This window comes from Halichoerus grypus, chromosome 10, assembly GCF_964656455.1.
Source record: "Halichoerus grypus chromosome 10, mHalGry1.hap1.1, whole genome shotgun sequence".
In the NCBI taxonomy this organism is placed as follows: Eukaryota; Metazoa; Chordata; class Mammalia; order Carnivora; family Phocidae; genus Halichoerus; species Halichoerus grypus.
Window position 1 is genome coordinate 129,027,035 of NC_135721.1, and position 24,457 is coordinate 129,051,491.

Consider the following 24,457-nt stretch of genomic DNA (forward strand, 5'->3'; position numbering starts at 1 on the left):
CCCTCTCCAGAACATTGTATCTTCCCAAACTGAAATCCCATAACCATTAAACAACAACTCCCCACTGTCCCCTTCCTCCAGCCCCTGGCACCCACCGCTCTCCTTTCTGTCTCTCTGAACTTGACTGCTCTAGGGACCTCATGTGGGAAGACTCATACAGCATTTGTCCTTCTGGGACCAGCTGATGTCACCCAGCATAACATCTTCAGGGCTCATCCCTGTTGTACTGTGGGTCTGAATTTCATTCCTTCTTAAGGCTGAATGATATACCATTACATGTATTCTATTCATCTTGAAATATTATTTTATTGCAAAAAGTAAAATCAAAAGAACGTCGAATTCATTCATACTCCTATAAATTAACTAATAATTTAACTGCCTACTATTTTATTGGCCAGCCATTGGCCACAGGAAGATTCAACTCACTGATTTTCAATCACGTTGTAAACAGAACTTTAAAGATTACAACTTCACTTAATGTTACACCACAAACACTTTTTCGCTGGTGATAAAGCAGATGTATTTTTCTTTGAAACGATGATCTACACCACACTGGCTAGGGGTCCAATCCCCCTGTTGTAGGGACACTGCGATACCAAAACTACAATCCCTCTCCTCAGGAAAACATAAATTCTAGCTGGGATGATATAAATACCCAAAGAGCAAGACAAATTATAAGGCAACATATCGAGTTTAAGATAGAGATTATAAGCACTACAAGCTTCAGGAAAAAAAATGATTTATTTTAATAATGATTTACTAAACATCAATTACGGGGGAAAGTAAAAACAAGTCCCCAACAATACAGAGCTAAATAGTTAAACCTAGAATATATAATAGGTCAGTTCTAAAATATATTGGGGTACCAGTATATTTGACGGGCAAAGTTATCTGCAACACATCTCTCTGTAAAAAAAAAAAAAAAAAAGGTAGATTTTACGTAAAGCAGAAAGAATCCCACTTTAAAATAGAAAGCAGCTGAGAAAAAATATATGCCAAAATATTAAGAGCACCTATCACTTAGTTGTGAGATGAGAGGTGATTCTGATCTTATTCTTTTGCCACTGTGAATCTCTGTTCTTCCCTACTATGACAATTACTTGTATCATTTTTCTAAGAGCATTTATTCAGCCTCCACGGAAGGCAGGCAAACAGGTGGCACATGCCACCACTGCTCATCAATCACCGTATTTCCCTTTGAGCGCAGAGCCGGGCCCAGGATCTGTCTCAACACAGCGTCCCGGCGGCCACCACCAACCTCGTGAGCCGGCAGATGAGATGGGCTCTAAACGGCATCCCTGGCACAGTGCAGGCAAGGCAAGATCTTTTGAGGGAAGACTAATTCAGGAAAGGTTGGTTCAGGGACGAACTGTACTTCCCCTGCTGGAGCCACAGAGCAGGGCTGACATTCCTGACTACTCTCCATCATCGTTCTTCAAAGGGACCACGAGTAAAGAGAAGAAAACGTCATGGCTCATTCTCTGCTTACCTGATGGGAATGATGTTGGAAAACAAGAGGAGGAAGCGGATGATCTGGAGGTACCAACGCCCAGCAAAGTGCTGAAGGGCGACCATGACCAGCGACACCACCACCAAAGCACCAAAGAGGATCTTGGTGAGGCAGTTCACTTCCAGGTCAAACAGGCCAATCTGTGGGACGATGCACAGGGGAGCTTGTGATTAGCTGGTGCACCCCGGCGCCCACCTGGAGAACTGGTCCTTCACTCAAGAACACCTGCCCCCCGGGTGAGACAGTGGGACCCATCAATCCCTGTATCTTTGGCTGAGAACACTGGGCTCCAGGGGCTGGGGTTCCTAACAGACATCCAAGGGACCTCAAAGAATTCTAATTTTTTTTTTTTTTTAACAATTAAGAAGACAAGGGCGCCTGGGTGGCTCAGTTGGTGAAGCGTCTGCCTTCAGCTCAGGTCATGATCTCAGGGTCTGGGAATTGAGCCTCGCATCAGGCTCCCTGCTCAGTGGGGAGTCTGCTTCTCTCTCCCCCACTCCCCCTGCTTGTGCTCTCTCTCTCTCTCCCCCAAATGAATTAAAAAAAAAAAATCTTTAAAAAAAAATGAAAAGACAGTAAGTCTATGTAAATAAAATAACAGTGTTAGGTGTTCCTGTCTTTAAAGCTAGCTCCTCGCCCACGAACACCAATCATCAAACTCCATCAAGTCAGAAAGTTGTGACAAGGAAAGGCATCATCCTCTGACCACATACACACCTTACTTCGAGGATTTGAAGTGTTCATGACACTCCGGAGTTCTCTGCCCGTGTAAAGAACAACACCCACGACAGTACCTGAAACGAGAAAAGCGCAACGCAAAGAAATGTTAACACAGACGATGATCCAGGGCCACAAGGACCAGCATGGTAGCTACTGGCCACAGGCTGCCATTTCAATTTCAATACAATTTAAATTCAACAGAAAGTAGTATATCCAGTTCCCCACCCTCCCTCCACTTTCACACAGTTTCAAGTGCTCGGTAGTCACTGCGAAGATACAGAGCACCATTATTGTTGCTAAAAGGTCTACTGCTCAGCGAGGGTCTATGGGGTCCCCTGGGGGGGCGGGGGGGGGGAGTGGAGGTCTGTCCTTCATGCCTCCACCCTCAGAGGCTTCCAGAGGTGCTTAGAACATTCCTATCTTCACACACTATTATGGAAACTTACGAACACACTCTTCTTTTTTTTTTTTTTTAAGATTTTTATTTATTTATTTGACAGAGAGAGACATAGCGAGAGAGGGAACACAAGCAGGGGGAGTGGGAGAGGGAGAAGCAGGCTTCCCGCGGAGCAGGGAGCCCGATGCGGGGCTCGATCCCAGGACCCTGGGATCATGACCCGAGCCGAAGGCAGACGCCTAACGACTGAGCCACCCAGGCGCCCCGAACACACTTCTTATTAGAGCCTTCTTCCCGCTGATTCTGTGTCTAACTAGAATACTTGGGGGTTATCTGTCCAGATGACCATTCTTTCCTGAGAACTTCCCCACCCCCTCTCACACCTCCCCCACCCCTGCTTATCAATCTTTCTAAAAGTCAACAATTTATAGAAGAAACACAAAAGGCCAGTTAACATGAGAAAAGATGCTCAACTTTGTGAATAATCAAAGAAATGCAAAATAAGGGGCGCCTGGGTGGCTCAGTTGGTTAAGCGTCTGCCTTCAGCTCAGGTCATGATCCCAGGGTCCTGGGACCGAGCCCCACATCCGGCTCCCTGCTCAGCGGTGAGCCTGCTTCTCCCTCTCCCTCTGCCTGCCTCCCTGCCTACTTGTGCTCTCTAGCTCTCTGTCAAATAAATAAATAAAATCTTTTTTAAAAATGCAAAATAAGCCACTTTTATCTCTATCTCAACAACAAAAATTCCACAGATTGATAACATCCAGCGTCTCCGCCAAGAGGTGGAGAAATGGGCCCTGCCGTAACATGCTATTGGCTGGAGTGTAAAGGGGAACAGTCTGTTTTGGGGTGAAACTGGTAATATCTATTAAACATTTACCTGTCTCCCCTTTTCAGTGTATGCCACGAAAACGCTCAACACAGTGGGGAAGACAGATGATGAAGGAGGAAACAAGAAACAGGTAATCACAGACGGCGGCAGGTGCCATCGTGAAAATCAGGCGGAGGAACAGACTGGAAAGGAGTTGGAGAAGCTGCTGGTTGGTATGGGTCAGAGAAGCAGTCTCTGAGTTCAGGACACCTGAGCAGGAGCCTGAACCCTGAGGAGGGGCCAGCCCCACCAAGCTCTCAGGGAGGATGCCAGGAACACAAGCAATCTGGTCTCTGCTAGGAACAAGAAACACCTCAACTCTCCTCCCTCAGAGGGAGATGCAAAACCTCAGAGAGCTTCAAACAGAGCCCAAGCCCAGAGGAAGTGCTAGGACTGTGTCTCCCCGACAAAGCCCCGGGAGGAGACACTGAAGTCCCCGCTCCACGCTTAATGCACACAGTGCGGTCCCTTCCAGGCAGGCTCAGCAGATGGCAGGCCAGGAGAGCTCACTTGCTGGCTCCTTGGCAGATGGGTCCTGCACAGATGTGGTTGGTCTCCGTCGCCGAGGTCCAGGGTTCAAGAGGGTGCTAATAACAAGGGTCCCTGAACAGGTCCTCCACCAGCACTGGCCAACCATGAGGCCTCCCAAGGCTGAAATGAAAATGGCCCTTCTCCCCAGTGCCTGCCTGGGCTCAAGGCCACAACCACTCCCATAATATCTAAACACCAGCCACAGTCACCAAGAGAAAAACCACACACGTGCGCTGGTTTGTTCTATACTGGGCTTCAAGGGTTTCGAATTCATCGCCATCTTTTAAATACAGGAACTTTCATATAAAAAATTGAGAATTCTGGCTTCTCCTGGAGAATCAGGAGATCTGGTGACACTGGGTCCATATTACCAGCAGGTGTCAAGCACGGGCACTCCCTTTATCCAGGGGCAGGCTTTCGGCTCATCCTGGTCCCCATGCAGCCCACTCCACCCCTTCAAGACCTCGTGACCCAAGCCTCTCTGCCCCCCACTTCCCATGCTGTCAGCTCCGATGTCCCCCCCTCCCGCCCTCTGCAGTGGGCAAACTGCAGAATCCTCGGCCAGCTGGTTTCTCCAAGTCAGAATGCTATGGTCGGGTGTCACACCAAGTTCTCCCTAACTCTCCACGACAGCACGGTCCTGGGGTCAGGGCCTACTCTGTGACCCCTTTGTCCCTGTCTGCGACAAGATAAATGCTACCCCCAAGAGTGAGCTTTCAGAAACGTTTACAGCAGTAGACACTGCTGTGACATTCAAGCGTGCGACCGCAGGACGAGTCCCACTGAACAGGGTCTAGACCAGCTGGACATGATCAAACCCATGTGGCAAGGTGCGCAGGGCGACAGTGGGGCCAGAGGCTGATCTGCTGCGGACTGGGGTCGGGGGAGGCAGCCGCACAACCAACTGGAGAGTCTGAGAAGAACGGGGCCCCATAACACCAGGGCCACCCACTCTGCCAAGCCCCCAGGCTGCCCCCCATCCCTTCCCTATCTCACCCCTTTTCTCCCATCTTCAAGATCCCAACCTGTTTTCCACTCTCTGCCTCCCAGAAGAGGACCTCCTAGGCTGTGTGACCTTAGGCAAGCTGCTTAACCTCTCTGAGACTCCATTCTTCATTCCATTAAATCCCCATTTAATGTTGTGAGATCAAAACAAGAAAACGGCAGCAAAACACTTCGTAAATAAAAAGAGCCTGATAAATAAGACTCATTACTGTTCATCTCTGAGATTAAGGCTGACAGGGCCCTCCACCTCAGAATTCTCCACATGGCCACTTAAATCGCTTCCCTTTATACTGGTTTCAGAGGGACTTCAGAGAACTGCCCCCATTTCCTCCCATCTCCTCTGTAATTTGTATTAAGTTTAGAGTAAACTACAAACGCCACAAGGGTGGAGACAAGGATTTTCCGGCAGGCCACTGCAGCTCCAGGACCTAGCAACAGAGCACGGCAGCATCACGTAGAGACGCTCAAGGGAAGTTTTTTGGGGAGGGGGGTCTAGCTGGCTCAGTCAGATCAAGAACATGCAACTCTTGATCTAAGGGTCGTGAATTCGAGCCTCACTTTGGGGAGTAGATTATACTTAAAATGAAATTTTAAAAATTCTTTAAAAAATTTTTCAAAAAAATAAAAGGTTTTTTGTGTTGTTGTTTTTTTGCTGCATGGAAAGAAGCAGGCAGGAGAGAAGAAAATCACCAGAATAAACACCAGACAGACATGTGCATGTGAATTTATTACTAAAATGTTAATATTGTTAAAACAAGTGCCTAACCAAACAACTCAAAGCTATCAGGAATCAATGCAGCTGTTACCCTTGGGGCGCCTGGGTGGCTCAGTCGGTTAAGCATCTGCCTTCTGCTCTAGTCATGATCTCGGGGTCCTGGGATAGAGCCCCACCTGGCCCCTGCCCACATGCACCCAGCTCCCTGCCCAGCAGGGAGCCTGCTTCTCCGCCCCCTTGCCCCTCCCCCCTCATGTTCTCTCTCACTAGATCTGCTCTCTCTCTCAAATAAATAAATAATCTTTTTTAAAAAGGTAGCCGTGGGGGGGGGAGGTACTGGAAGGCAGCTGGGGGACCGCTGGGGGGCTGACAAAACCCTGATTACTGATCAGAGCACTGGTGCTATGTTTGGGATTTGGTTACTTTCCGTATACGTGCTACCTTTCAATAAAAGGGAAGAAGAAGAAGGACACGTGCCTGCAAGGAATGACGTGTGTACCATTCACATTACAGCCTGGTGAGGAGATGGGCACATCCCGGGCACCCTGAGCTTCCAGCTCTGCGTGTGCCAGATACAGCACGACATGGGGAGTTCCAGCCCCTCGTGTTCTGACCTCTGCGCACACCCCCTATTCCACCTGCTGTTCCCCACCCCAAAGTGTGCGCTTTCTCCTTTCACACACCTCCAGTCCTCGCGGGTGCTCTGGACACGGGGCCACACGCACAGACGGGGCACAAGGGTCAGGAGCTTCGGGCTGGAGCCGAGGTAAGGCTCCTCTGCCAGTAAGTTTTCCTAACTTCGCTCCATGAATTCAAATATTTTAATATGAAACTATATAAACACTCCAAGAAAACATCAGTGTATTTTTCTCATTTTAAAGCAGGTAAGATTTTCTCAGCATGTAACAAAAACCAGAAACATAAAGAAAAAAAAAAAATCAACAGGTTTGAGGATATAAAAATTTAAAATTTTTGTGCCAAAATACGAATGAGATCAACCGGGAGACAGTAATTGCAATTAAGGTAAGAAACAGAAGAATGCTATTCTTAGGATATAGAGTTCTTAGAAATCACTTTAAAAAATTTTTTTTAAGATTTTATTTATTTAGGGGCGCCTGGGTGGCTCAGTCGTTAAGCATCTGCCTTCGGCTCAGGTCATGATCCCAGGGTCCTGGGATCGAGCCCCGCGTCGGGCTCCCTGCTCCGCGGGAAGCCTGCTTCTCCCTCTCCCACTCCCCCTGCTTCTGTTCCCTCTCTCACTGTGTCTCTCTCTGTCAAATAAATAAAATCTTTAAAAAAAAAAAAATTTTTTATTTATTTATTTGACAGGGAGAGAGAGAGAGAGAGAGAGAGCAAGAGAGGGGACACAAGCAGGGGGAGTGGGAGAGGGAGAAGCAGGCTTCCCGTTGAGCAGGGAGCCCGACGCGGGGCTCGATCCCAGGACCCTGGGATCATGACCTGAGCCGAAGGCAGATGCTTAACGACTGAGCCACCCAGGCGCCCCCTAAATAAAATATTTTTTAAAAAAGATTTTATTTATTTGAGAGAGCATGAGCAGGGGGAAGGGGCAAAGGGAGAAGCAGATTCCCTGCTGAGCAAGGAGCCCAGTATAGGACTGGATCCCAGAACCCTGAGATCATGACCTGAGCGGAAGGCAGACGCTTCACCTACTGAGCCACCCAAGTGCCCCAGAAATCATTTTTTAAATGAACCCATCAACCCTGAAAAAAATGGGCATAGGGCATAAACTGGCAATTCACATATACATTTTAAAAATGCAAATTAAAAAATGCAAATGGAGAAAAAACATTTTAAAAAAATCTAACTTCACAAATAACTTTTTTTTTAAGATTTTATTTTTGGGACGCCTGGGTGGCGCAGTCATCTAAGTATCTGACTCTTGATTTCAGCTTAGGTCATGATCTCGAGGTTGTGAGATCAAGCCCCAATGTGTGGCTCTGCACTCAGTGCAGAGTCTTTGGGATTCTCTCTCTCTCCCTCTGCCCGCCCCCCCCCCCCAGCTTCTCTCAAACAAATAAATAAAAATCTTAAAAAAAAAAAAAAAGAAAAAGATTTTTTTTTTTTTAAGTAATCTCTGTACTCAACATGGGGCTCAAACCCACAACCCCAAGATCAAGAGTCACATGTTCCACCACCTGAGCCAGCCAGGCACCCCCACAAACAACTTTTAAAAGGCAAATCAAGGGGCGCCTGGGTGGCTCAGTCGTTAAGCGTCTGCCTTCGGCTCAGGTCATGATCCCGGGGTCCTGGGATCGAGCCCCGCGTCGGGCTCCCTGCTCCACGGGGAGCCTGCTTCTCCCTCTCCCACTCCCCCTGCTTGTGTTCCCTCTCTTGCTGTGTCTCTCTCTGTCAAATAAATAAATAAAATCTTTAAAAAAAAATAAAAATAAAAAAATAAAAGGCAAGTCAATAAGTTAGATATTTATTCAACGGCTATCAAATGGGCAGAACTTAAAAAGTCAAACAGAAGACAGTGTTAGCTAGGATGTACACATAAGGTCAGATTATCAGGAGTGTGATTTAGAAGAAGAGGAAGTTTACTGGGTGAACCAAAATGTAAAATGTATATGCCCTTTGCCCTAGGAATTCTGTTTCTATGGAAATGTGGATAACATCAATATTTAGATTTTCTATCTGGAACAACCAAACAAAGCACATCAAAGACAAAAACAAAAAACAAACAATAAACTTTGAAAAGAGATTTGCGTCACATACGAGATGACAGTTTGATATTCTCTCGGCTATGAAGCATGCTTACAAGTCAATAAGAAAAAACAAAGTAGACCGACCAAAACATTAAGAAATGTCTTATGTGTAGAAAGATGTTTCCTCTATTCACAATGAAACAAAGAAAACAATAACAAGATACCCTCTATCACCAGACAAAAACAGTAACACTATGAAACTCCTGCATATCAAATACACCATAAAATCGTTTCAAAAACCAGAAATGGGGAACTCTCACAAACGAGTAACAGAAAGAGAAAAAACAGCTAGTGGGTACAAAAAGTAAGGGACAAAGGAAGAGACCAGACAGACCACAAGGAAAGCCAACCTTCCAGGCAATCTAGGAGATGCAAATCAAAACACACTCCTTGGGACGCCTGGGTGGCTCAGTCGGTTAAGCGTCTGCCCTCGGCTCAGGTCATGATCCCAGGGTCCTGGGATCGAGTCCTGCATCGGGCTCCCTGCTCCGCGGGGAGCCTGCTTCTCCCTCTGCCTCTGTCCCTCTCTCTGTCTCTCATGAATAAATAAATAAAATCTTTAAAAAAAAAAAAAACACAAAACACACTCCTTATTTTTCTCTCAAATTATTAAAGATTAAAAGGAATAATTACTTGTTAATAAATGACTTCCAAGGGGAGAAAAACTGGGAAGGAAGAGTAACCAGTTCTGAGAGACGTGGGTGGACACGCGGCAGGGGAGAGGCTGGAGGCGAAGGGCTGCTGCACGGGCTGGTGGGTGTGGCCTGGCAGTGGGCGTGGCCTCAGGACCGTGCAGAACCTTAAGGACCCATTTCTCACTAGCGCTTATGTCTGTCTGTTTGCATTAGGCGGTTCATCTGCGGACGGTAAACACGGCGGCCCTGCATTTAGTTTGTGCAGGTCTGTGCTGGTCTGTCCCTTTCCTAGCCACAGAGTATCCTGAGCACCTGTTGTACTGAAGAGCCACAGAGCAGCATCAAGCACGAGAAAACAGGTTGGCAGGACGGAAATGTGCTCGGAGAGGGAAAAAGTGATCCTCCAACAGTAGAGACAGGAAGTTGGCAGTAGTGTAACTACATGTTAATAATAGTATATACTGTTACATAATATATGTAATATAGTATAGTAACAATAGCTGCACAATACGTTCTGCTTCTGGAGCAGAGTGCCTGGGTTCAAGTCCCAACTCTGCCTTTTACGTGCTATGTGACCTTGGGCAAGTTACTTAGCCTCACTGAGCCTCGACTTCCTCATCTGCAGGATGGATAATACTGGCACCTGCCCTCACGGTAACATTGGGAGGGGTCAGTGAAATGGGTAATGCACGTAAAGGGCTCGACGAGGTGCCGGCCAGCCTGGTGGCACCCCACTGCTACCAACCACTGCTACCGCAGACACTGCTCAGTCCCTGGAACCTCTTCAGGTCCGTTTCACCCCAGGGTTCAAAAAGTAAAAGACACCAATTTCCACATCACCTCAGTGTTTTAAACACCAAGGCTCCAACTCAGGCCCACGGCCCTTTCCTGTGCACAGGGATGGGGGTGGGGGGCCAAGACCGGCAGGACTGACTCGGCAGCCCCCACGGACACAACTTCCGTCCAGAACATCCAGGCTGGCCCAGTTTCTGGGAGAGATTAGAATGTCAATCTCAGGTGGCAATTAAGGGCTATTCCCAGAGTGGACGCTGCCGAAAAGTGCACCGGCCAGAGCAGCTTCTCTTAGAGACGTCCACAAGCGTCCGAGGGGCAATCAGATGTCAGCAAAATTCCCTGGAGGGGCAGGAGCAAGTGGAAAACACCATATGACCGATGGCTAATTTTCCCAACTGACAGATGATTATTCTAATTATACAAAAGGATTTTCTTTCCTTTTCAAATTGCTAACACATTCCTCAGAAAGGGAGCCCTTACCCGACGCGATGACAGTACCAGCCCAGAGTGTGTTCTCTATGCTCAAGCTCTCGCTGATCGGAGGGTCGCTGTCTTCCTGCAAAAGACCAACGGACACACATTTATCCACCAAGGTTCTGGCAGAATCCACATGCTGTCTCCAGCCTGCTCTTCCCAAGACAGGAAAAGAGGATGACCCCTATTTGGAAGCCCCCAGTTCAGCCAGGAGAAAAAGGACAAGCTCCTAAGCTACCGTCCTCGGCGTGGTTTTCATCCCCAGGGCCATTCGTGAAAAGACTGGTTTGTGACTGAAGAAGGACAGGCTTCTAACACTGAAGACATGTCTTAGAAGGCAAGAGCTAAAATGCAGATGCAAATCAAACACAAACAGCCCTTTGCTGGCCAGTCCTATGGCTTCTAGAAAGAGACCGTGAATTTAATGTGCGTTCTATAAATCTACTATCCCAGATTCTTCAAATAATTGAAATCCAAATTTAATTTCTATCCTGAATAGTTGGGAAGTGGCTTAAAAATTGTTAACAATGCCAGCCGGGACTTGCGTGGGTAGAAGAGGTCATGAACGTGTCCGAAGGGGACAGAAAGAGTACCTGCCTTCACACCACAGAGTTCCCGTTAATTCTAACACCACTCAGCTCTACACTGTCAGGTAATTCAAGCTGTTCAGAGGCCTGGAGAAAATCCCCGCTGTGCCAACCTCACTGAGAAACACTATGTCAGCTTTCAAGGTGGGGCTTCTTAGGGGAACCTCACCCGTCCCTGGAGCAAAGCTACCCCCTGACAAAGACCTGTCAACACTTCTCTGTAGGTCTCCGTCACTAGCACGTGCTCTCAGTAAGGCAGGATCGCACAGTCAGCTAAGCCTACTTACTCTGGTAAAAGTTCCCACAAAGTTGTGAATGTCGATATTTGGCTCTTCTGCATAGACGTATGATCGAATCTGAAGGAGATCCTGTTCAACAGAGGTAACATTTTGGAGTTAAAACAAAGTTCATGATTAAAAAGATTTTGGGAGGCCCCCCCGATTTTTCAAAAGCAACTCTATCTCCCAAACAGCAAGCAGGCTCTCAAAAGTATAGGGCAGGTGGAAGAAAAAGAAGAAAAAATTTTCTATTAAGTAAGTTTAGGAATCACTCCACATGCTATCCCATGACACCCTGCAGACCCCACAGTGAAGATGCCTGTTTATCTGTGTTCACCCCATGCTTCCCAAACTGGCTGACGGCCGAGGTCCCCCTTCTGCTCCACTGCAGTGACCAAGAGCTGGTCGTACCAATGAAGATCTGTGCTCAGTCAACAAGTGGTTACTGGGCCCTACTCTGTGTAAAGCCCTGGAAAAGGCAGAGGGATAAAAAGCAAAAAATACACCTCACGCCCATTAGGATGGCTACCATCAAAAAAGTATTGGCGAGGAGAGGGAGAAACTGGAACACTTGTGCACTGTTGGTAGGAATGTAAAATGGTGCAGCCACCATGGAAAACAGCATGGCGGTTCCTCGAAAACTTGCACATAGAATTACCGTATGATTAGCAGCCACTCGCTGGGAACTGAAAGCAGGGTCTCAAAGATATTGTACAGCCATGTTCATAAAAGGATTATTCACAATTACCGAAAGATGGCAACAACCCACATGTCCATCGATGGATAAATGGATGGGATATATCCATACGATGGAATATTGCCCAGCCTTACAAAGGAAGGGAATTCTGACCCAGCCCACCACATGGATGAGCCTTCAGGACACTACGCTAAGTGAAATAAACCAGTCACAAAAGGACAGATACTGTATGATTCCACTTAGATCAGGTCCCTAGAGCAGTCAAATTCAGAGAGACAGAAAGTACAGCGGTGGGTGCCAGGGCCTGGGCCATGGGGAATTGTTGTTTGATGGGTACAGAGTTTCTGTTTGGCATGATGAAGAGCTCTGGAGATGGACAGTGGTGATGGTTGCACAACGTAAATGTGCTTAACACCACTGAACTGTACATTTTAAAATGATAACATGGTACACTTGATCCGTATTTTACCACAGTAAAAAAATTGGGAGAAAAAAATCTCCAATCAGGTGGCCAGGCAAATTTGGACAATACCCCTTGGCTACAGGGACCTAGAGGAGGGGTAGAGGCTACTGGCTGCAGCGTCGGACTCTTGACTTCGGCTCAGGTCGTGATCTTGGGTCGTGAGATGGAGCCCCACATGGGGCTCTATGCTCAGCGTGGAGTCTGCTTGAGGATTCTCTCTCCCTCTCCCTCTGCCCCTCCTCCCTGCTCTCTCTCTCAAATAAATAAATCTCAAAAAAAAAAAACCTCAAGACACATTCAAAGTAGACAGGAGCAAAAGCTGCAGAATCACAAATACAGCGTGATCTCATATATGTATAAGCTCCCCCCTACCAACAAGTTCACAGTTGTGCATTTGTAGGAAAGTGTGCTGGCAGAGGTCTGGAAAGATCACCACGGACTTTACGTGATCCCCGGAAGGAAGCAGGTAAGGTCTGCGGCAGAGGCCGTGAGCAAGACTTTTCATTTCTTCCTCCAAGGCTTTCCATATAATTTATTTATTTATTTTTTTAACAAGAATATATTTACGTAATGCCCCGGTCATCCTTTCATATAGTTCTTCTGCTCAGTTGCTGCTCCCCACTCAGATCCCTCCGGCCCAGTAAGGAGGAGTTTCCTGACACAAAGAGAGTGGCATCTCCTCCTTCTCTGGAGCCCAGCCCAGGCCCAGGCCAGACGGGGGTTGGGGGGGGGGGGGCGGGCAACATGGGTGTTTATTAAACTGACGCATCCAAAGCACACACCGACAAATGCAACTCTGTGCAGCAGACAGGCAAGCACCTTCATGATTCTAGGCTCGTCTAGACTGTCTCTTAAAGAGAGTCCTTCAAATCATTTTGAGGATCAGAAAGCTTCCCTTGGAGGGGCTCCTGGGTGGCTCAGTTGTTAAGCATCTGCCTTCAGCTCAGGTCATGATCCCAGGGTTCTGGGATCGAGCCCCGCATCGGGCTCCCTGCTCGGCGGGAAGCCTGCTTCTCCCTCTCCCCCTCCCCTGCTTGTGTTCCCTCTCTCGCTGTGTCTCTCTCTGTCAAATAAATAAATAAATCTTTAAAAAAAGAAAAAAAAAAAGAAAGCTTCCCTTGGAGAAATCTTACCAGGAAGTTAAAATGCGTCACCCAGAAAAATCAGAACCCTTTCATTAGATGAACCCCATCGCGGGGGCAGGACGGTGCCTCCTAAGGATTCCTAGGGGCTCCCAACCATCGTTAGAAACTCACTGCTCTATATACGAAAACAATGAATCATGGATCACTACATCAAAAACTAATGATGTATTGTATGGTGACTAACATAATAAAATAAAATTAAAAAAAAAACTCACTGCTCTAGAATTCTGGTTTAAAAATTAATACTAATAACGGTGCTATTTCACTTGTCACTGACCATGAAAAATCATTAGGGCAGGGGGCACGTTTACTGGTATATTAACATGGAACATTCTCCTGCCCACTCCTTCCTCACAGAACATGGTTAAGGAACAGCATCAATCCACGTGACCACAAGCCCAGGAAAAGCTTTCATGTACTTCCTAATCCTTTCAGACCACTGTTCGGGCATGTTGGTCTCTGGGCATTTAAATTATGTTTTGTGACTTTGTAACCTAGTCCATGGGCCACATCCAATCCACGTGGCTCGTGCTTAAACTTACTCTCTGGCTCCCGGCCCCGCCTCTCTTTACAGATCATGGTCTGAGTGATGTGGGGCTAATGGGGAAGTGTGGGGCCCTGCAGACCCTTGAGAGCTTGCTGGTTCTAACTCCTTAGGCCACCCCGAGACAGGGTCTATGTGCTATTCCTCACACTGTTCCACGCATGGGGTATTCATCCAGCAGTGAACATACCAGGCAGAACTCTGCTCTCGGAGATACTGCCTTGAAGTGAGTTGGGGGGGGAAGGCAAGGAAAAGGTGGTCAGAATATGCCTCTCAGATAAGGAGATCCGGGCACAAAACCCAGGAGGTACTCAGGAGAGGCCCAGCCAGGCAGCCCCTGGGGTACAAACTGTCCCTGGCGGAGGAAACAGCAAAGACAAGCGCTGGGACGCAGAGGATGCCCAATCAGGAGGGAGAGGGCACGGGCGGGCAGATCACCCAGGCTGAGGTCCGGGTTCAGGCAGGGACACAGATCACACGGGCCTTGAGGACAACAGCAAGGGCTGTAGTATGGGTTCTCAGTAACGAGAAGCTTCTGGAAGCCCTGAGCAGAGGAACGATATACCTGCTAGCTTTATGCGAGGCACCCGGTTGAGGCTTCTTAAGATTCTGAGCTTCCCTCCAAAGAGCCCCCCCTCCCACCTCACTCGGCCACAGGACTTGAAACCACAGGTGCTGGGGGGGTGGCCCAGGACCCCATCCTGTCAGCCCTCCTTCACACCCGACATCCCACATCTGGCCCCTGAGGGCCTCTGAGTTCGAGGGCCTGACAAGGACACCGTGGCCAGTCTGTGTTTCCGCAGGAGAGCTACTCACGGCCGCAGTGGGGAGCCTCTGCGTGCAGGCCACGGGGAGCCGCAGCTTCCAGTCTGTCTCGCCGTCCAGCTGATCCGTCCGCAGGAAGCAGGAGCCTGTGGAAGGAAGGTGGCACTGGCTATTCGCTTTCCATTCAAGGATCCTTCCCCTGGCGGCTCTCAGTAGTTCCTGCTCTGGCCTTTGTAAAAATCCAATCAGTGGCCACCAAACAAAAGGGAAAACAAATACCCCATTTCCCACTTCCTCTGTAAGCTTTTGGGTTGGAAGATCTGGATTCAAATCCTCACTCCAGGGACCCCTGGGTGGCTCAGTTGGTTAAGTGTCTGCCTCCGGCTCAGGTCATGTTCCCAGGGTCCTGGGATCGAGTCCCGCATAGGGCTCCCTGCTCAGTGGGGAGTCTGCTTCTCCCTCTGCCTGCAGCTCTCTCCGCTTGTGCTCACTCGCTCTCTGACAAATAAATAAATAAATAAATTTAAAAAACCAAAAACAAATCCTCACTCCATCATCTGTTCACAGTAGAAACCTGGGCCGGTTTCTTGACTTCGCTAAACACCAACAGGCCCTATCCGTGAAATGGGAGGAACACAGAGCTCAGGAGCTTGCTTATAAAGATTTGGGGTGCTAGAACCCCCAGCATGGTGGCTGGCACAGGGCAGCTAGCATTCGAGGCCATTCTGGGCAGGAGATACGGACACCTTATCAGGAACCAGACTCCTGGATTTAAGACCAGCTACTCTACTTACTAGCTGCATGTCCTTTGTAGTTACTTAGCCTTTCTGAGCCTTGGTTTCCCTGAGTGTAAAAACGGACAGAACAGCACCAGTGGTGCGGACTCTACAGTTGACCCTGGCAGACTGCTCAAAGTGCAGGAAGTGCTACCAGAGCATGTGCTCGTTACCCGCTTGCACATGGATGCCTATTTCTGTCCAACGTGCAAGCCCAGCAATGAGTCAGCGGTAGATTTCATCAGACCCAGAATGTACTGAGTTCACGGACGCCGCAGCTAAGACCTCTGGGCACTATTAAGGAAAAGCACGTCTAATCTTCGGGGGGCGGGGGTGTTGGGAGGGAAGCATTTCAGGGACCCTAATCCATGACACTCTATCTTCACAGATAAGGACACAAGAACCAATTGAGGACAAAGCTGAAGATTTTAAAAGAAGACTTTTAATCTGGTGCCTTCCACTCCATCTCTGGATAATGTACTTTTAGTATAAAATTTCATCTACAACTTTTATTTGATTCATAATAAAATAGGTTGCAGCAACCTTGAAGGACTATAAATGCGAGTTTTTCAGATGTTCAGAGATTTGACTGTGCCTATACAGAAGCTAAAAACAGCCCTGTTTCCTCAAAACAGCTTAAATAACAAAAAAAGAAAGGAGGAGGAGGAGATCAGAGTCAACAGATGGGGTGGGCAAGCAGTGGTGTCAGCCGCACCGGGAAAGAACTGGGAATGAGTAGGGTCTTGTAAGAGCCTGGGGCCGCTCGCTCAGGCCTAAGTGGGCTGTGATAATAAATAAATTCATGGGTGAGGGTAGGCATGGCCTCACCGCTCATGAGCGAAGGGCCAACAAGGCCACCTACCTCTCTCCCTGGCTTCTCTTACGGTCACACATATCTCCTGGTATTTTCTCAGAAGAGAGAGGTTTTCTGTGTGCTTCTATTTGTGAAACACGCTTCCTGATCCTGCCAAGTCCTGAAGTTGAGCCCAACAGCAGCTCAGAAAGGAAAATCATAGCCACTGCCTGTGGACCCCTCAGCTGGGACTCAGCCTGGGCCCAACTAACTGTATCTTTGTGATGATCAAAATCTATTGACCTGCGAGGACAGAAAACGTTTTTTGTTTTGTTTTGTTTTAAGACTGCTCTACTAAAAGAGATGTTTTTGATTTGCCTCCGTGGCTCCAAAATGATCATCTACTTCTGTTCCATTTTCAAATGATTATTTTGCCAAATTACCACTGAAAGGTTAATGGTTATTTTCAAAATTGATCCCAGATGTTTACCGTTTTTTTCTGATGTCCTCAGGAAGATCATGTCAGCAGGGACCCGCTGGTTCTGTGTAATGAAAAGAAAGACTGTTACCGTGAATAGCCATGTGTGGGGTTTCCGTCCCCCCTCCACCAGCCCCCTCAGCAGGGAGGGGGGGGCCCCCTCCGAAACCCACAGCCTCATTTACGTTTCTGCCTTTGTCACAGACAGATCTGGGGATTTATTTTGTTTTGAATCTGAAAAATCTTGCACGCTGCTGTTACTTCACTAATCCCCCACTGAAATCTTATCTCGGAAAGAGAGCTTCTAGTTTTCTGGAGAAACCAACCATTACCTCCTGAAATTCCAGCCAGAAGGGCCGGGGCCGAAAGCCGGCTACCCTAGCTGGCTTTCTTCCAGGCGGTCTGCTGAAACTAAAGACACACACACACTCGCTCACGCTTTCTGCTCCTACCAATTTTCTGGCTTGATGTTTGACTTTGAGTGGAATTTTAATAAGGAAGTCAAGTAGTAAGAAGCAAAAGCTATTCTCAAGAAAAAAAAACGACATAAGCCAACAGCAGTCCTCATTTAATTATGAACACAGAAGTATGTAACAACATAAAGCGTTTGTGTGGTTCTTCTGAGCTACCACCCAGAAGAGCTTCCCTTCACCTCAAATCGACTTTGAGTTCTTAGATTTAATCCTTTTAAAAGAGCATAGTTCACTTCCTACAGAAACAAGCTACAATACAATCCTTTTCTAATCAAATATTATTCCAAGCCTCTCCAGGGCCACCCCCAAAACCCACGACCTTCCAAACAGACAGCAAAAGGAGACAGGAGTGTTTGCTGAAGTCACAAACGTATGAATGGTGCTATTTTTAAAAATGCATTTTTGGCCCTTTTTACTATTCTCATATTACACTGCATCCCTGCTCCCCACAAAATGACAGAAAAGCACGATGTTTAAGTAAAAAAATGCAAGCTAAAATCGCCCGAAACGGTAAATGACAAATATTTTTATGTGCTTATGCAGCAAGCAGACTTCGAGGAAAGACTTTATGGTAGTTTTTTTTTTTTTAAGACACCAAAATAAACACATCAAATAGGAAATCAAAACTTGGGTTTGTAAGCAGAATTTTTGGCTAACCAGCATACATAAACCTTGAAAAAGTATTCTACGTGGGTGTCTCATGGCAAAGAAATTTTCCTCCCCAGGCAAAGGTTTAGGAGAGAATCCCAAAAAGCCTACATTCAGTTAGTCTACCAGATATACAAATTACATGTTAGGATTTATGAATTAGTGGCAATGACTTCCCATTTACACACTCACACAGCAACCAGTCACAAACTGCGGGATCCCACCCACCTTTTCAACGATGATAAGATCTCCAACCTGGATGTTGGAGCTCTTCACCTTCACTGTCCCTGCGAAGAAAGAGGTCCAAGATACATCATGTATGAATGCATTTCAATTCTTCATGCCTTTGTAGAGTGCCCACGAGCCTGCAAAGTCAATACAGTCCTCCCAGAAGTATGTCCCTCCCCAGCCCAGCCAACCTCAGCAGCATCACCTGCCTCTCCAGGAAGAGATTCACCTGCTGTAGGGACGGCTCCAGGAACAAATTCCCACCTCTTAGAGTCCTAGAATAACTCACCCCCGCACATAAGGCCTTCTGTCTTAACGGCACCTTAGATGCTTTTCTAAATTGGTACCGTGAGATTCATTCAACCTCAAAACAAAAGAAAACAAAAAATAACACAGAAAAGGGGAAGAAAATTAAGAATCAGATCCATGGACAGAAGGTCAACTTTTTTTTTTTTTTTTTAAGATTTATTTGAGAGAGAGAGAAAAGGCACATGAGTGGGGGGAGAGGCAGAGGGAGAGAACCTCAAGCAGACTCCCTGCTGAGCACAGAGCCCTATGTGGGGCTCAATCTCACAACCCTGATATCATGCCCTGAGCTGAAATCACAAGATCATGCTTTTTTTTTTTTTTAAGATTTTTAGAAATTTATTTATTTGACAGAGAGAAGCACAGTGAAAGAGGGAACACAAGCAAGAGGGGGAGGGAGAGGGAGAAGCAGGCTTCCCGCAGAGCAGGGAGCCCGATGCGGGGCTCGATCCCAGGACCCTGGGATCATGACCCGAGCCGAAGGCAGACGCCTAACGACTGAGCCACCCAGGCGCCCCAAGATCATGCTTACTTAACCGACAGAGCTACCCAGACACCCCCCGGAAGGTCAACTCTTAATTTTCGACACCACTGAAAAAGAAAGAAGTCATCCTAAAATGACTGATTTTTTAAAATTTGCGATTGCTGGGGCCATCGGAAACAGCTGTTATTGCCTGAAGTTTTCAGACAAGGAAAGTAGGCTCAGACTACGCCATCCCCACACCCACCCCACCACCAACCTCACAGTTAGAACAGATCGGAGCCAGGATTCATACCTCCATCTGACTCCAGAGAGTAAATTAAAAACAAAACAAAACAGTGAATTCAGTTCAATGCCAAAAAAAAAAAAACAAAAAAAACCATTTACTGAGTGCTATGTCATGGGAATTCAAAGATGCAAGACAGTCCCCTTATCCTAGAAAAAAAGCTCGGTCTCCTTCAGGAGTCAACAAACGTGCTGACGGGGGCCAAGGCAGTGAACAGTTTAGGTTTTGTAGGCCAAGAAGTGAGGATCCCAAATCTGTCAACAATCCGTCCCCACCAAAGGCTCAAAACTATTTTTAGCAACCAGGTCATACCAAAAAAAAAAAAAAAAAGGCGGTAGGCTGAATTTGGCCCCTGGGCTGTAGTCTGCAAACCCATGAGCTGGTAAGAAAAAGAGCCAGACAGATGCCGTTAGTGCAAAATCGTATGTGAAATGACACAGGTAAGTCCAGAGCACTAAGGAGCAGAAAGGGGGTAACTCTCCCCTTTAGAAGAGGACCTGGAACACTGCCCAGCACCCAGAAGGCTCCTGATCATGCATTCAACGTTCCAGCACCATTTACTGAATGCCTGCTGTATGCCCGGTGATCCGCAGGTGGGGAGACACGGAACTCACATTCCCGTGGAGGGAACGAGGCAACAGGTAAATAATGAGTGAGTGGGGTAGGGTAAGGGAGGTGCCAACATACACTCTGCAGGAGAGGTGAGACCGGGATTGGCCAGACGACACAGTTACCAGTCACCCATGAAAGGCAGGCAGGAGACGGGAGAAAGTGGGGCGCGTGAGTCGTCCACGCGTGCGTGTGGCCACCGGCCGCACCTCCCTCAGCAAGGCCAGAAGCACTGCACGCGAGGCAGGAGATGGCAAGAGACAAGGGTGGAAGGGCCGCTCGGGGCCGGGTAGTGCTATGAACAAGCACTACCCGGAGGAGGTGGGCCTCAATTCTGGTGACGGGTCCAATTCTTGCACGAGGGAGCAACACCGAGAAATCTTTACGTCCCCGGCTCTTCGTAAAAAACCCTTTTTTTAAAAAAAAAAAATATTTTATTTATTTATCTGACAGAGAGAGACACAGCGAGAGAGGGAACACAAGCAGGGGGAGTGGGAGAGGGAGAAGCAGGCTTCCCGCGGAGCAGGGAGCCCGATGTGGGGCTCGATCCCAGGACCCTGGGATCATGACCTGAGCCGAAGGCAGACACTTAATGACTGAGCCACCCAGGCGCCCCAAAAAGCCCATTTAACTTACAAACACTCAGCCGAGAAAGAAAGGAAGTAATAACGACTCTCAATCCTCCTCAATAAAGTAGCATTTTATCCAGCAGCGAGAGCCGAAGTGGGATGGGAATCATGAGTCTGCTATTCCCTCCCTGGACTCGTTCACTCAACAAAAACCCAACGTTCACTAAGCAGGATCTCCAGCTTGAGCTTCTTTAGTTTTAAGAAGAACTTAAAGACGCTAATGAAGTAATCTGAGTGTACAACTCCAGGCTTTTACAGTTTCTCACAGTATCATATACTTGTCTTATCAAAAAGATCACGTGTCTTTTTGATAATCTAATGTAATAATTTTAATAATTAAAAATAATTTTAATAACATTAATAAATTTAATAGTTTAATAACTTAATAATTTACCATTGAGATTTTCCATAGCATTCCAATTATCTCTACTGAAACAACTTTTTCAAATAGGTTCCCTAGGGTTTCACTTTAATTAATTCTTGTACTTAATTAAATTTTGTCATGGTAACAGTCAGGAGAACTGACACTAGGAGGGAAGCACCCAAACGCTAATAATGACTTCTAGACAGAATACACAGCAAGTGGTGATGAACTGGACCAACCCTCGGTTGCTCTGAGGGCTTCTAGACTCTCCCAGTTTGGGCATCTCACACTATGACATGACTGTTTCATGTGCTTCATTTTCACCAAACACAGGACTAAATTCAATTCACGGGCCTGAGCCCTAGCCCGCTAGAGAGGAACCCAGAGCCTCAAGTGTTTGTTATGTCAAAACATGTGCAGAGGGAATGGAGGACATCCACCAATCCAGAGTCAGAGCATTAGAAATGGGGGAAGAGAGGGACGCCTGGGTGGCTCTGCCTTCAGCTCGGGTCATGATCCCGGGGTCCTGGGATCAAGCCAGTGTTGGGCTCTCTGCTCAGCAGGGAGTCTGCTTCTCCCTCTCCCTCTGCTCCAACCGCCCCCACCCCAGGCTCTATCACTCTCACGCTCTCTCTCAAATAAATAAAATAAAATCTTTTAAAAAAAAATTAAAAGAAGAAAAGAAACGGGGGAAGAGAGTGTCCAATGTGCAGAATTCTTTTCCTGCCTGAACATTTCTTCTGGTCCCACTAGGGGGCAACAGGAAAAATACACACAGACGTGCTATTCTTCCCAGGGAGGTTATCAAGGCATTGCTCGAAGGATGGAAGACCATAAATTCAACATGGCCCTCTGTGCCAATGAACTTTTCCTTCACCTGAGCTTGCCCTGGCTTTCCCAAACATAAATTTACACATTTTCTTTGGTTTTATTACTAAAACTGAAGCTGGTGGCCTGACCCAAAAGATCACTGAGCTTGTGTTCCAACCTTCAAGACCTAGCTAAGCTACAAGTCTTCTCTTGTATTTAACTCAAAGAGAAACACGTATTTTAAGTCTTACTGAATAGTAACTGTTTATGTATACGTGGGGGTGTTGGCAGGGCAGACAAAATCAGGAGGATTATGCTGGAGGGGTTGACGGGTGATTCCTTCTGGGGACATAGGGAATTTATCCCTCTCTGGCACACATACTTCCTAAATTCTTCACGGTGATTTTTTTTTTTTTATAAGCATGAGGTGTTCTTCTAATAAGAAAGAAGAAGAATAAATTAAATTAGCTCAAACTTCTAAGTGACCAGACCCAGATCTTTCCCTTCTACAGCGGAGTCCTGATTTACGATCAGTTAATGTGAACTCTGCCTCTCCCTGTCCATCTGCTCTACCTCAAAAACCCCTTTTAATCCGCTGTGCTTGCAGAGCAGATTCTGACTAAGGCCAGCAGGCCCATCCCTCAGACAAGGTATCCTCAGAGTGTCCTGCTCTATCGGGCTAACCCCCGCAGTCTTGACCCTAAATTTGGATTTCCCTTTCCAAGCTGCCATTTGTTGGCGATCAACAACGCGCTGTGCAGGGCTGCATGCAGGACACCTGGTTGGTGTGGGTCTGTGTGTTCTGAATGAGGACATAAAACCAGAAGAATAAAAAGCAGAAAAAGCAGCAGGAAGAAAAGAGAAGGGAAAGCAGATCCCAGGGTGTCTATTCCGACGTTGACTGGGCTTCCCACCAGCCAGGTACCACGGCCGGCTGTGGACATCTGAACAAAGGCCCAAGCGGTGGCCCCGGCTGCCGTGGCCAGGGTGGCAGAGGGAAGCGGGAGGAAAGGGGGGATGCAGTGAGACTGACGAGCCAGGCAATCCAGGGGCTGGGACAAACTCGTAGGAGGAAAAACACTTCAAATTGTGGAAAGGGCTCCAAACACATGATTTCTAACCTTACATTAACCACTATTCTGAGTTTTCTACAAATGTTCTTGCAAAAAAAAAAAAAAAAAAAAAAATAGAACAAGGTACAGACACCGTCTGGCAGAGCTCCCCGTCCACCTAACAAAAATAACACGTCTCCAGTGAGTATTCAGAGGAGGACGGCTCCCTACTGCCCAGTCTTCAAGTGGAAGAAAATACTCTCCCAACACCCCACTGAGAAGTCAGCACACACACTTCCCAAGCACCACTTCTTCCTTTTCTCCTCTCACCTTCTTTGAGGTTCCTGTGGCTGAAGGAGAGCCAGCTCTGTGGGTATGCATCCTGTGTTCACCCCCCACACACACCCTTGGGTGAATGACCTGTGGTCATCTTAAAATTCTTAACTTTTCAACAAGGGGCCCCACCTTCTCATTTTGCACGGGGTCCCCCAGATTACGTAGCTGCCCCTGAACAAAGGTAAAAACACCCAGTAACATCTTCAGTACACAGGGCCCAGGAAAAGCTGGCCGCCTTCTGAGAAGAAAAGGCCACAGCACCTCCCCTCCCCAGCCCGCCCTGCTCTTCTGGTTCCCCTAACACCCAGCCTCTGGGATTTTTTAGATACCTTCGCAGAAACTTTACAGAAGTTGGCTAAGAGATTTTTACAAAGGTTAAGTGGAAAACTGTCTGCTGGCCACATCCTAAATCATTAAATGCCTTCTATAAAATAAATTTATCCCTTTCAGCTTTCGACACTCTACCCGAGTCACCCCTGAGCCAGAGTTTATAACAGGGAACAAAATTCCAATTACAAGAGCTGTTTATTTCTGTAGAGATGGACCCCAAGCCTTTCATAAGCAAAGCTATTGAGCCCAAACCATGCTTTTCATGGATGACAGCTTCAGAATAAGAGCAGTTTGTCTCCATTGCAGGGAGAAACCAGATGTTTCCCTTGAGTCGAAACAAGCAAATGACAATTCAGTCAAACTACAGAACAGCCCGCAAGAAAGAAATTTTTTTTAAATAAATTCCGGGGCACTCGTATGTGTGGGCCTCTGTTTTGACCCCAAACACCTCCAGCCCTACTTCTATTTTTCATTGTGCATGCAGGACATTGATTGCTTTTGTAGATCTTGAGCAGCAATCTCTACGCACCAACCCTGGTTAATGTATTACTCTTGAGCTCACACTCTGTGACAGTGATGAGTTGTAAATTCTACAGCGTGTGTACATTTCCTGGGGTGGACATTAAAACGCCTCTGCAGACCCAGCAGAGTTCATAGGTTTCAAGTTGAAATTTTCATATTCCAATAGAGTTGTCTGCATTCCCCAGAGCCTAAGACTTATTTGAAAACAGGCAAAGGGCTGAGAAGTAGTAGTATAAATTCCATGGCCGCATCCTGGGGCTTTTGTTTAAAATAGTGGGAACTTAAAAAAGAAAGGCTGAGGTTTAAGTGTAACAAGTTTATACCCAACAGAGGCTTTTAAAATAAATATATAAATGGTCCTCCCTGCTTCTGGTGCCCAATAATGAAGAAACAGACCCACACCCCAAAAGATACCTTTTGGGAAAGGTAACAGTGCAATGTGCACGTGAGATTGTTTTCAGGGGTTTTTTTTGTTTTGTTT

At 47.1% G+C, this 24,457-nt stretch overlaps 1 protein-coding gene across 5 annotated transcripts in view; it reads right to left on the reverse strand.

The window, feature by feature from the left end:
* ATP9A (ATPase phospholipid transporting 9A) overlaps nt 1–24,457 on the reverse strand; it is a 130,665-nt gene that overhangs the window by 59,947 nt on the left and 46,261 nt on the right. For all 5 annotated transcript variants that reach the window (XR_013442089.1, XR_013442088.1, XR_013442090.1 and 2 more), the window contains exons 5-11: nt 18,252–18,310; nt 16,915–16,966; nt 14,907–15,001; nt 11,251–11,331; nt 10,383–10,458; nt 2,228–2,304; nt 1,490–1,650 (exon numbers count right to left, since the gene is read on the reverse strand). Coding sequence is in view for 2 of the 5 variants with exons in the window: in XM_036064700.2 (XP_035920593.1) it covers nt 1,490–1,650; nt 2,228–2,304; nt 10,383–10,458; nt 11,251–11,331; nt 14,907–15,001; nt 16,915–16,966; nt 18,252–18,310 (601 nt within the window). In the remaining 3 variants the exon portion in view is untranslated. The remainder of the gene's footprint in view (nt 1–1,489; nt 1,651–2,227; nt 2,305–10,382; nt 10,459–11,250; nt 11,332–14,906; nt 15,002–16,914; nt 16,967–18,251; nt 18,311–24,457) is intronic.